At 33.3% G+C, this 13,187-nt stretch overlaps 1 protein-coding gene across 50 annotated transcripts in view; it reads left to right on the forward strand.

Annotated features, from left to right (window-relative positions):
- RIMS1 (regulating synaptic membrane exocytosis 1) overlaps positions 1-13,187 on the forward strand; it is a 488,993-nt gene that overhangs the window by 310,128 nt on the left and 165,678 nt on the right. For all 50 annotated transcript variants that reach the window (XM_081828536.1, XM_081828518.1, XM_081828521.1 and 47 more), the window contains 3 exons: positions 8,222-8,289; positions 8,830-8,940; positions 11,347-11,446. In XM_081828536.1, the coding sequence (XP_081684662.1) occupies positions 8,222-8,289; positions 8,830-8,940; positions 11,347-11,446 (279 nt within the window). The remainder of the gene's footprint in view (positions 1-8,221; positions 8,290-8,829; positions 8,941-11,346; positions 11,447-13,187) is intronic.

Consider the following 13,187-nt stretch of genomic DNA (forward strand, 5'->3'; position numbering starts at 1 on the left):
TTCCTTTATCTAAGATATTTACATCTAGAGTGCTTTCTTGTAATGTTTCTGCTGTGAACTTGCCCAGCACGACAGTTTCTTAAACCTGTGGTTAACATCCAGTCCCCAAACAATGAAAACGTATAAACCCCGATTTTTTCCACAGGGTTTCCTGGCTGGTTATTCCGAGGCTTTGCACGTGACAACCTGTTCTCCCACGTGAATGGAATACTCAGTCTCAATGTGGAAGCCTGGTCAGTTGGAAAGTTGCAGTAAAATATTTCCCTCCTGTGTGCAGCACTTCCAAAATTCTTATTTATGTAGAGTCATTGTGTTAGAAAAAAGAAAAAAAGTTTCCCTAAGTTTGTTAATTTTGTGCTTTGCTATCCAGGGTACTTTACTCTTGTATATTTAGATTCTGAGAAAGAAATTTGTCAGTCATTAGGCCTCAAACCATATTTACACATGAAATTTATTCCTCTCTAAGCTATTATATGTAGACATCTTTTTGCCCTGTCATCTTAGGCTTTTCTTTAGATACATTTTTACTGTCATTTAATATAGATAATAAATACAGCCTGGTTTAGATTTCCTGAAGACCATGAACATCCTTATTATTCTAAGGCACAAAGGTGTGTGTGCGAGTATGCGTGTGTGGTTTTTTTGTTGTTGTTCAGAACTTTCAGGAATTTTAATTAATCAACTTCTTCTGAGGCCTGCAGCATCAGGTCAGTGCAGAGATGAATAAGGATGTAATCGCGCATCATGGTGTTTTGGAAGTGTTTCTGAACTCTGAAACTTCGTATAGTCTCAAAAATCTATATACTTTTCAAAACTAGGAAAAATTAAGCTGATGACCAATGTTAACTATCTCAAATAGCTTTTTACTTAATGTCTTTTAGCTTACTTAAAGCAAAGCCACAAAATTTTCTGTGCTTTTCCAAAACCCTATCATTCAGGGTGACTCTAACACATATATAAGCCCGTAGTTGTTTCCTTAAGACCATCTTTCTTATTATTTATATGATTTGGCTAGGAATATAAACTGAAAAAAGGAATCTTAAGAAGTTAGGATGCTTATAACCTATTAGGATATAAATATTAAAATGTATTCCATAGCTAATGTCTATACCTAGTAATTTTTAAGGTATAATACAAGCTGGTTTCAAGGAAACATTTTCAAGGATATCTTGCATCATCAGAAAAAAAGATGAAAGGATATGATAGGCTACTTGTTTTGTGATACAGAGTAATCCAGTCACAAATATTTTGCTGATAGATGTGTGTTTTATTCCCCCACATTAAAACATGATTGTATAAAGAAGAAAGGACAAAATACCTATTTTTACATTTAGGGTTACATTGTGCATTCTGATCAAATTAATTACTTCACAGTCCAGATATTTTTAGTTAAGGGTTAATCTGTATATTTAATATATATCACCTGACTATACTATAAAAACAACCATTTTCTTAATACCTTAGGCTCCCCTTGGCTTTATGGAAATTAACAGGAAGATGTATGTTACTTTTTCTATATATGATGGCCCTTTTCCTCATCCTGTAGCAATTGGGATTAAAGAAATATTCATTCATTCTGAACACTTGAGCATCGGTTTTACACCAAGCCAATTAATAATTTCTGTAAACAAAGTGTCTATAACATTTTTCTAAACCTATTTCAGAGCATACTTTGCAGAGATTACTGATACTATGTATATTTTAGTTCCGATAGCTAATTAACTATAAATGTGATCTCTAACATCTATGATTTCATATTCCTAATTTCAGTTGTGTAGTTATATGATAAAATCTATTTCTGAAGTCCTTTATAATTTACAAAGCTGGCATATCTCATTTAATCCTCATGAAACTTTTGCAAGAAAGTGGCATTATCCCCATTTTATAGAGGAGGACAAGGTTTATAGAGATGAAGGGATATTATCAAGAATGTGGCAGAGTTAGGAATAGAGTCACAAATCTCTAATGTCAAGTAAAATGCTCTTTTTATACAAAAGCTGGTTTTTATGTTTTATAAGAAAAAACATAATTATTAGTTTCAGATAAGACGTAACACTGTTAAAAGGTGGATTAAAATACAATGAGGTTCACTGATTATTCAAGTTTTCAAATAAGTAAACTATGGGGGCAGTTTCTTAATTTTTTCCTGGCATTAGAATTGACAGAGGTATTTATCAGTGTTATTACTGGAAATACTTTTTAGTATATATTTTTACACTGTAATGACAACTTGCATTTCTGTGGTACTCTATAGTTTGTAAAGCAATTTCATGTGCTTTATCTCACACTACCCTTACAAGAGCAATGGAATGCTATAGGAGTTACCTCTGAAGTCGAGGGATTATCGGAAAGCCTGAGCTCAGAGTTCAGTCAGAAGTGTCGATTCTGAGTTCCACATCACTGCTTTGTAGAATTGTGTGGTCATAGAGTTGGTGTTCCATTAGCGCTCAAATTCACCAAAAAGGACACATAATATCCAGAAAAGTACCAGCTCCACCAAATATGTTCATGAAATTCTCGATTAGCTACCAAGCCTCTGTTCCATGCCCTAGCCGTATTCAAGAGAGATGGCACTACAGGCCCTTACACAAATATCACCTTTCTTTGGAGGTAGTTCAACTATGGAGGTTCTACTGAGTATAAACGGTTTCTGAATACAAATGTCTTTGGCACCTCATTAACTTAATATGTTATGCGTAATATGCATCATAGTGGATGCATTTACTTGAGCCATCAGACTTACATACCCGAGAGACAATTGATGGTTCTCTCATAGAAACAGAGCACATTGCTAACAAAGGGGAATTTTGAAAGTGAAATTTCCAACAAGCATTTAGAGAACAGCTACTCTAGTGAATCTGTACAGGCTGGATATAATATAATTCTTCCAGCAAATGGCACCGTGTGTGTGTGTGTGTGTGTGTGTGTGTGTGTCCTGGGTCAAAACCAGAATTTAGAATTTATATCACTTATAATTTTTGAAGAGGTTCTTGCTGAAGACCAGTGGTTTGGAGATGCCTCTAGCTTGCCTCAAGGGACACAAATTCCTTGATTATGCAGCATTTGCTGTCAAATTGTGGAGTGAGCATTAGTGTGTATATTGAATGAAATTACCAAAAAGTGGTTGAGGAACAATGTTTTTACTATTCTAGGGACGTAGACTGATAGTAATTCAGTAGTGAATGATAATCTATTGATTTTGCATACACATAGTATTTATATTTATTTATAGACTTTAATGTTTCACTGATTATATGATTCATGATTAAATTTAGCAAGTATATCTTCCCATTTTATTTTAATGCCTGGATTCTAAGACCTATTAAATAATATTTGTTTCTTATCCCTGATTGCTAATTTAACTTAAGTAAAATTAGGCTTTCTGTGACTTTGCTGTACTGTATAGCAAATTATGGCTTATTTATTTCAAAGTTAGCTCCCCTATAATTTTTAATTTAGGGGTGGGAGCAGACACTTGACTTTTGTAGGCATGGGACTATCTGAAATAGTTATTTCAAAATGGTATTTTCATTATATTAATCAAAAGTTAAGATTTCTTTTCTCAGTTCTTAGACTTTGGATTTTAATTCCTATCTATGAAAAGAAGGCCCTCGTTAAATATTAAAATGAGTTAAAATGTATAAAGTTTTTACCACATTATAACCAAAGCAATACTTATTAACTCATGTGTGTTGACCATGGTACTCAGTATAAAAAATACCCTACCTTGTCTCAAAAACGCATTCTTAGAACTTGAGTTGGTTTTAGTGTGCACACTGCATGTCTATTCAACATGAATGTCTATTCAAAAAACATATTTTTACCAAGTATTTTGTCTATGTGCTATGTTATAATAAAGTATATGAAGACTTATTTAATTTTAATTAGTCCCAACACACCTCCTACTATAGAGGATAAACAGAAATAAAAGAGGGAAACAGTTTAAGAGGTATAGGAAATATCTGGTAAAGATGATTCTACTGATTTTTGGTCTATGACTTTTATAATTTCTTTGGATACCAACAATCTGCACTATATAGGAAGAATAATTTTCTTTGAGATGACAAGTAGCACAGTTATCTGTGAGTCAGTCTTGGAATCAGTTTCAGTCCCATCTTTTATCACCATTCATTATAATGAGGTAAAAAATATGCTGTATATTTCTTCTGCAAATGGAAAAGAAGTCCAAATTGTCTAATACTTAAATGCTTTGGTGTAGATAATCTTTCCTTTACTACCTACACATTAGATACACATTCCACTTGGTCAAGTGTAATTATCATGTAAATTGTTAGATATTTATTGTGTGAAATCAGAATTATGTTTTTCTCTTTACAGTTTTAATATATTCATGCGCAGTCATGCATCTGTATGATTTAGAAAGCATTTTTGTTCAAATGACTTTGGTCTTATTGGAATCCATTGTGCTTTGACATTAAATATCACAAGATAGAAAATTTTAAATCATAGAATGCATGTTTACACATTGTTACATTCTCTAATTATAATGGCCTGGGTTAGGAAAAGCTAGTTTTCTTTACAGAAGGCCCAGGAGTCCTTTAGCTGACTTTTATTCATACAGTGAAAGTTGTGTGCTTATTCATTAGGTTTAATTAACTACTTTTTCATAAGGGATAGGATAAATGTCTGTTTTTATAGTCTTAACAAAAAAATACTCAAAATTATAATACTTCATTGAACTTTGGCTGTTTATGAACTTGAGCCATTTCAGTAGACTCAAGCATCTGTTATATTCCCTGGATCTAAATTAATGATAATAGCAAATTTGTTCCTTTAATATAGTTATACTGAATATTAGAACCAAAATGGTTTTATATTAAGTCCATAAGAAAATACCCTGAATTTATCATTTTGTAGCCATGCTACTTGGAAATCAATCTCTTTAATGACCTGTTAGAAAAATAATAAAAGGAAAATGATTTATATTAATGAAATACTAGATTCTGAATATTTTAGGAGAAAGTTTTATTGAGTGTTGCTTAGTCCATTAATTATAGAGAAATGTGACTTATAAAGACAAATTACAGTGCTTAAAAAGTCAATAATATCTTTAAAATTTAGTAATTACATGGAAAGAAGAAAAATAAGTTTAAAGCTACATATTTATATTTTAGAATTTATTTTTCCTAAGTCTTTAAGCAAAAATGTTATATTTTAATGGGTGATAATGAAATTTGTGGTAAGAAAACTGTTAGAAACTGTTCAGAATGCGAAGGAAGTGTAATTGTATACTAAAATATACACAAATGTTATTGTATACTAAAATATTGAATGCCCTCTTAATTTACATTTAGTAGCAATTTCTAGTAGATATCAACAATACTGTGTACGACCAAAATTATCCCATCTTAAACCAATTAAATTAGACTCTCCATTTAAGATTATTATTATACAAAGCTTATAGATGGTAGGATACCATTACTTGAAGGCATTGTTGTTTTTTTTTTTTTAAAGATTTTATTTATTTATTTGAGACAGAATGAGAGACAGAGAGCATGAGAGGGAGGAGGGTCAGAGGGAGAAGCAGACTCCCTGCCGAGCAGGGAGCCCGAGGAGGGACTCGATCCAGGGACTCCAGGATCATGACCTGAGCCGAAGGCAGTCGCTTAACCAACTGAGCCACCCAGGAGCCCTGAAGGCATTGTTTTTATAATAAAGCGTGCTCAGTATCATCACCAAAATGTACCAGAAACATCAGCTTTTGGTCCTTTGTATATAAAGAGCACTTTTGGCACAGGGGATATTCATCAGATATGTATAACCAGATTTACTTAGGACAAGGAGAGTGAAACACAGGGTTGAACCCCACCATACAAGGAATTGGTGCATGAGCCAGAGAATGATCCCAACAAGAAGTATAGTTTTTAAGATCTAAGTTATTGAAGAATACAAAATACTTCCCTTGAAGTCTTTAAAATGGGATGGATTTTGTCATTTTTTTAACTCAGAGACTTTTCAGAGCAGCTCAGCTTTCAACTTCATGACTAATTTTCTTCTTTAAGCCCCACAAATCCCAGTGATTCTGTGAATTTGTCACAGTATTTCAGAATGAGTCAGCATTTAAGAAGTCAACAGACTTTCTTACTCCTACATATATGAAATTTTAGGGAAAAAGCTTTATGAATTGTTATAATCTTTTGAATGATATTTGTAGTTACTACTTAAAAGTACTTACAATTTTATTTTATGATACATAGTTTTTCTTTCAAGAGGAGCAGTGTCATAATACTAAGGACAAAGCAACTTTAAAACTAAGTATGTGGGCAGGGGATGGGCAAAATGAGTGAAGCAGAGTGGGAGATACAGGCTTCCAGTTATGGAATGAATAAGTCATGGGTATTAGAGGTACTCATAGGGAATATAATCAATAATATTATAATAGTGTTGTATGGTAACCAATGGTAGCTACACTTGTGGTGAGCACAGCATAATATATAGAGATGTTGAATCACTGTGTTTTATGTGTAAAACTAATGTTAACATTGCCTGTCAGGTCTATTCAAAGAAAAAAAATTAATAAAAAAAACATGAAGTTTTACAAACAGTAAAAATAAAGGGGGAAAAAAACTGTCCTTTTACAACTTTCCTTATATTCCATTAACTGAGGTGGCCCAGAAGAAGAGTAGAAATCTATAATCTTTGGCACCAAGCCATCTATACATTTTAAAGTATGTGATTTTGAAAGAAATATGGACTCTGTCTGAAACAGAAACAGAATATAGTTTCTGCTAATGCAGTTTCTCACATTCATCCCTTCCCAGAATATACTATCATGTACATGACATATTTGAAGAACATTTTAGTTTTTATTGCACTATATATAACATTTTCCTTCAGCTTTTCTAAAATATTATTTAAAAGGAAAAGGGAAGCAATTACTAAGAAACTTAGGTGTATGGATTTTTTATGAGTACAGATTTTAAACATTTTTACATTTCCTATCACATTTCTTTTATGGTGCCTGAATCGGCCATGCCTGTATTCTACATACAATTCTTTGCTTATGACCTTCACAGATACCAGCCAAATGCATTTTTCCAACACTCAGCTAGATAGCCCACTGTTAGTTGGCATGCTTGACTCACTTTCTTAATATTTTTCTTTCAAGATCCATCAGGAGAAAAATTTTCATTGATCTAATCTAATATTTAAAATGTAAAAGGTCATTTATTCTCACGTTCACCCATGCTGTCCTTTCTCCTATGCAAATACTAAAAGCACTGCTGCTTTCCATTAATTATTTTCTTTTTTTCTCAGGTGCTTTCTTTAGTATTTTATTTTTAAGCCAAAAAAATCAAAATTAAAGGTTCATAAATTCATGCTTACAAAATAAGGATTTTTAAAGTTTTTTAAAGTCTTTTTTATGGCTTTAGTAAAATTAAATTTTTTGTTCATTGTATTGTACTATTGCTCAGAGTTTTTTTTTTTTTCCAAGGTTTTATTTATTTGACAGAGAGAGACACAGTGAGAGAGGGAACACAAGCAGGGGGAGTGAGAGAGGGAGAAGCAGGCTTCCCGTGGAGCAGGGAACCCGATGCGGGGTTCGATCCCAGGACCCTGGGATCATGACCTGAGCCGAAGGCAGATGCCTAACCGACTGAGCCACTCAGGCGCCCTGCTCAGTGTTATTCTTGATACTTAATTTATTCAACACTGTGTGCTAAAATGTATGCCCTATTGTCAGCTGATGAGGGAAGAGGATAGAGACCAGAGATTGATTTTGAAAGGCTATGATATAGTTATATATCGTATATCATATATAGATAGATGATAGATGATAGATAGATATAGATATAGAAGAGGAGAAAGAGAGACACTTAAGTTTTAATATTTATTTCAGTTCAATGAATACAATTTTTGCCAGTATCACTAGATGGCAGGCTGTGGCTTGGTATGGTTAGTCTTTTGAGGGAAGGTGGAGTGGGTTAATCCAGTTCTTTCAGTACTTTTTATGTGTGTTTCTAGACTGATTTATGAGAATAAAAAGTAGTATGTAGTATTAAGTGCATTTGTAACACACATTCATTCCAAGGATTCAGGTCACAGCCTTTGCAATACAAGGGTGTATCATTCTGGGATGTACACACTCAAGATTATGATATTCATAACCCTTTACTTTATAGACTGAAGAAGTCATACTTAAAATGATGTATTCTCCACTTTAAATCATTGCACTTTTCGTTTTTTTCCTGTGGTGCAGGCGATTTGGATTATTACTGGTTGGATCCTGCCACGTGGCATAGCCGGGAAACATCGCCTATTAGTTCGGTAAGCTTTCTGGGAAGTGAAAGTTTGGAGCTTAGGGACGATATGTGCTGTTCATTGTCCTATGTTTGATATGTGATAGATGGCAATCTTATTCAACTTCATTATACATTTTAAGAGAGAAAATACTCATTTCATTTAAGGCAGTGCAATTTAGAAGAGAAGTAAAAAGCAATTATTAAATGATGACTATATATAAATGATATTATTTGGTTAATGACATCAACATTAACAACAACTCAAAATACAGAATCAATTTTCCTTATAAAAGCAGATATAGTTTAAATTTCAATTTATTTCAGAACAATTTTTTAGACATTTTCTTAGTTGCTGACTACTTTTAGAACTATTTAGTTTAAGAGTCTACTACAAATAAAATGTAGCTGTCAATGCAAATTGTTGTAAGCCTAGGGTCGAACCCACCAGAATAAAGAATTCCCTCCAGAGTATCTTTAACTGAGGAAATCACATCATGCTACAACCAATAACTATGTGTTTATAGGAAAGAAAACATCTTTTTTAACTTTATTCATGTTCTAATAGCATCCTGTAACGTGGCAACCATCTAAAGAGGGGGACCGATTAATTGGACGTGTTATTCTTAACAAGAGAACAACCATGCCCAAAGAATCAGGTGCATTACTGGGTCTGAAAGTAAGTATGCTGGTTTAAAGTGTTTCTTAAGGCTGGATTACAGTATGGGTTGCATTCAACAAAGTTTCTGACAATGATTTTTAAATATCTTCCTTTCTTCTCTGAAATAAAGTCCTCCTAGTGAATATATCCTGTTAATATATTGATATCTTATGGTAGATCTAGTGTTTTTATCTGGGTTAATATTTTAAAATCATTTTATTAATATGGCATACAGGTGTGTTCGGAAACTGCCATAAAAAAGAGGAAAATAAAGAATTTTTATCTGAGTATAAAGTTCAAGGATGATTTTTACATTAAAAAGTTTTAATGTATGGTAGTAAAATTAGATAATGTAAACTGCATAATTTTATTGTATCTTGACAAGCAACATAAAACATCATTAAAGAGATTGTTTCCTAAGTACAATAGAATTTATGGTAATACCAAAAGAGTAAAATGTATCTTTTAAAAATATTAACTGACTTCCAACAGATAAATGAAAAACTAATTAATTGCAAAAGCTTATGTTTTATTATAGGAAAAAATATACATACACATTTTGTTTTATTGTGTGTGTATGTGTGTGTTAAATCACATGGTTTTATTTGCTTTCAGAAACTTAGAGAAGCATCCAAAGATGGGCTTTAAAACTATTTACCAAGATATTGTATTATATTTGTGTGATAGTTTGACCTCTTCAAAACCATTGACTGTTAATCCCACTAAAACTTCTCTTCAGTTAATGCACTTAATAATATCACCTTATTGGTTATTGCCATTAATTTCTCTTGCTATGAGATAATTCTGATCACCTCCACTAATGGGCATGTCCTAAAGAATTGTGGATCAACTTCAAGCTTTGAGAATATGCCTTGTATTTTTAATTATACATACTTAGCACCTGCATTGGGAGAAATTAAACTTAGAAACTTTCAGATGTATTTAATTTTAGTTACAATGGAAAAACCTGTTACAAGGTAAACCTGTTAAATATTCAGTAATATAACTCAGACTTCAAGAGTTAGATTAAAATACATATATATTTCAGATGAAATCATTCAGATGATCAGTGGCAAGGATAAACTTAGACTATTACTCATTGTACCATAATAAATTGCTTCCCCAAAGTAGCCTATTCTTGGTCTGAATCCACAGTCTTTATGTCTTAGACCTATATTCTACTAAAGTTATACACGAGATAACTGATGTAACAATGGGGCATTATGTGCATATAGAACTATAATTCAAATGGTAGGTATGAATTTTGAGGATAAAGAAAAATGAAACGTAATGTAAACTGTGTCCCACACTTCTGTAGGGAAGTAGGGAAGACCTAGCACTTGTTTTGTAAGGATATACATTACTCATGGTCCCCCTGCATTGTTAGGTCAGTATAAGTAATCAGTACATGAACTTCGTTAGGACACATGGTCATCTCAAATATAATGAGATGTTTTCTTTTTAAAACTACACTGCTGGAGGGGGTGGGGGGATGGGTTAGCCTGGTGATGGGTATTAAGGAGGGCACGTATTGAATGGAAGCACTGGGTGTTATACACAAACAATAAATCATGGAACACTACATCAAAAACTAATAGTGTAATATATGGTGACTAACATAACATAATAAAATAAAATTAAAAAAATAAAAACTACACTGCCATTCCATGGGGTGCCTGGGCTGCTCAGTTGGTTAAGTGTCTGACTATTTTTGCTTTGGTTTTTTTGTTTTTAAGATTTTTTTTATTTATTTGAGAGAGAGAGGAAGAACAGGGGGAGGGGCAGAGGCAGGGGCAGGGCAGAGGGAGAAGTAGACTCCCGCTGAGCAGGGAGCCTGCCACAGCTTGATCCCAGGACCCATCCCAAGACCCATCCCAGGATCCATCCCAGGACCCCGGGATCCCAATCTGAGCCCAAGGCAGCCACTTAACCAACTGAGCCACCCAGGTCCCCCAAATGTCTGACTCTTGATCTAAGCTCAGGTCTTGATCTCAGGATCGTGAGTTCAAGCCCTGTGTTGGGGGCCTACTAAAAACAACAACAACAACAACAACATACTGTTCCTCATTTAGTCAAAAATATATTTCAGGGGGCGCCTGGGTGGCTCAGTCGTTAAGTGTCTGCCTTCGGCTCAGGTCGTTATCCCGGAGTCCTGGGATCGAGCCCTGCATCGGGCTCCCTGCTCAGCGGGAAGCCTGCTTCTCCCTCTCCCACTCCCCTTGCTTGTGTTCCTGCTCTCACTGTGTCTCTCTCTGTCAAATAAATAAATAAAATCTTTAAAAATATATATATATATTTCAGTTTATTAATATACCTACACTCAATCCTAAATACATTGTAAAAGACTGTAGGAGTAATTCCTCAAAGTAATAAACTTATGTTTTGATATGAGTCTTGGGAACTTATAAATTTATTATTATCCAGGTTGTTGGAGGGAAAATGACTGACTTAGGACGCCTTGGTGCCTTCATCACCAAAGTAAAGAAGGGTAGCCTTGCAGATGTAGTTGGACACTTAAGAGCAGGTAAAGTTTCTTTTTAACATTTAAACAGTGTGTACTCTTTGCATGAATTGGTGGTTTTCAATTTGGGGTAAGTTATATATAAGTCAGTTAAATAACTAATTTTAGTGCATGAATAAAGACTTTTCCCTGGTGTGGGTATTTACTGATTGCAATAATAGGCAATGATACATCAGTAGCAGTTTAGAGAGAGTAAGTTCAGGAATCTTTTTTTATTTGTGTAAAAATAAATAGATAAAAATGCTACAGGATTCCTAGTTTATGTAGATGGCTTCATAATGTTGTTACAAAAATCCAAAACAATTTAGTCTCATAGAAAAAATAATATCACTAATTCTTTAGTTATACTTCTTTATATTTTAAGGTGTTATAATTACTAAAGTTTTTCACAATGGTCCCAAAACACTTATCAGTAGTAGTTTTTAGTAAAATACAACCATAATCACATTTCTTACACAGATGATGTAATAAAATATTTGTTAATTTAATTGTGGCATGTATTGTACTCATGCAGATGTGCTACTTCTTGGTATTTGGAAATTTACCTAATGTTGCTCTGTAACCTTAACATGATACAATAAAATCATTTAATATGTTCAGATATACCACATTCAGTAGCGACATACTTTGAAATCTATTCTTGTTAAATTGTTTACTCTTCATTTTAGTTAAAATCATATTAACATATTTTTTCTGGTTTACTTCACAGTTTAGTAGAAATCTTTTGGTTGGAGTGTCTGCTTATGCATTTGAAAGACAATTACAATGAAAACAGAGAAAGCTGAACTGTAGAATTGAGGATTAATAACCCATAGCACATAGAAAGAGAACATTTCTAGGCTGTTTTCAGTTTTTATACCTTAAGATTGTAATTACTGAGACTTTTAGAAAAGTGTTCTATAACTGTTAAAGACATTTTTGTTGTAATTGACTACCAGGGTATCGGTTCAAAATCATTTAGGTTTTTTCTTTGATAGAGACTTCCTACGCAGGTGTTGTATAGGGAGAAAATCCAAATCAGAGATTTTTCTCCATCTGTAATACATACAGCTTTGAAAATGTATAGGGGTACAGTACACTGTTGTTTACTATCAGGGACTACTTATAAGAAAATAACTCAATCAGAAGTGACTGTGTCAATAAACTGAGTCTTTGCTTGTTCAAAGACTAAAAAATCAGCCTTAGAAAGTTTGTGAATCCCTTAAAAAAAAGTATAAGAATCCCTTGAATCATGTAATGCTCTAATGTAACTATAGGAATCTGAATTTGCAGATCAGTTTATAAACATAATGGCTTTTGATTTTGCTTTGTATTTTAATACAAGATTATGTAAGAGAGTCCGTGAAATAAATAACCCTTAGTGATAAATTTCACTTATTTATCACCCTTAATGTGCCTAGAGCCTGAGAAACTTAAATCTAAAATCTTAAAAGCTCAGCTTAAATAAGTATAAAACATACAAGTGGACTTTTCACTTCAAGCAATTGATGCATTTGAAAAAAGCATTTTAATAAATTTGATCATATATTCTGTTTGATATACATTATAATTTAAGGATGATCTTCCTTCTGTTTGCATATAGGCATCATTGGCCTATACAGTGCTGTGTTTACTAGCGTGACCTTTGTGCAGCATTTGCACTGTTGCTTTAATCTTGCCATAACTTTCTCTACTGCTTCTTCCCCTTAAGTCCATGCACTGTGCCACTACTTGGCTTAATTATCAAAAACACAAAGCTGACACT

Source organism: Leptonychotes weddellii, chromosome 8, assembly GCF_054177405.1.
Source record: "Leptonychotes weddellii isolate Sample4059 chromosome 8, ASM5417740v2, whole genome shotgun sequence".
In the NCBI taxonomy this organism is placed as follows: domain Eukaryota; kingdom Metazoa; phylum Chordata; class Mammalia; order Carnivora; family Phocidae; genus Leptonychotes; species Leptonychotes weddellii.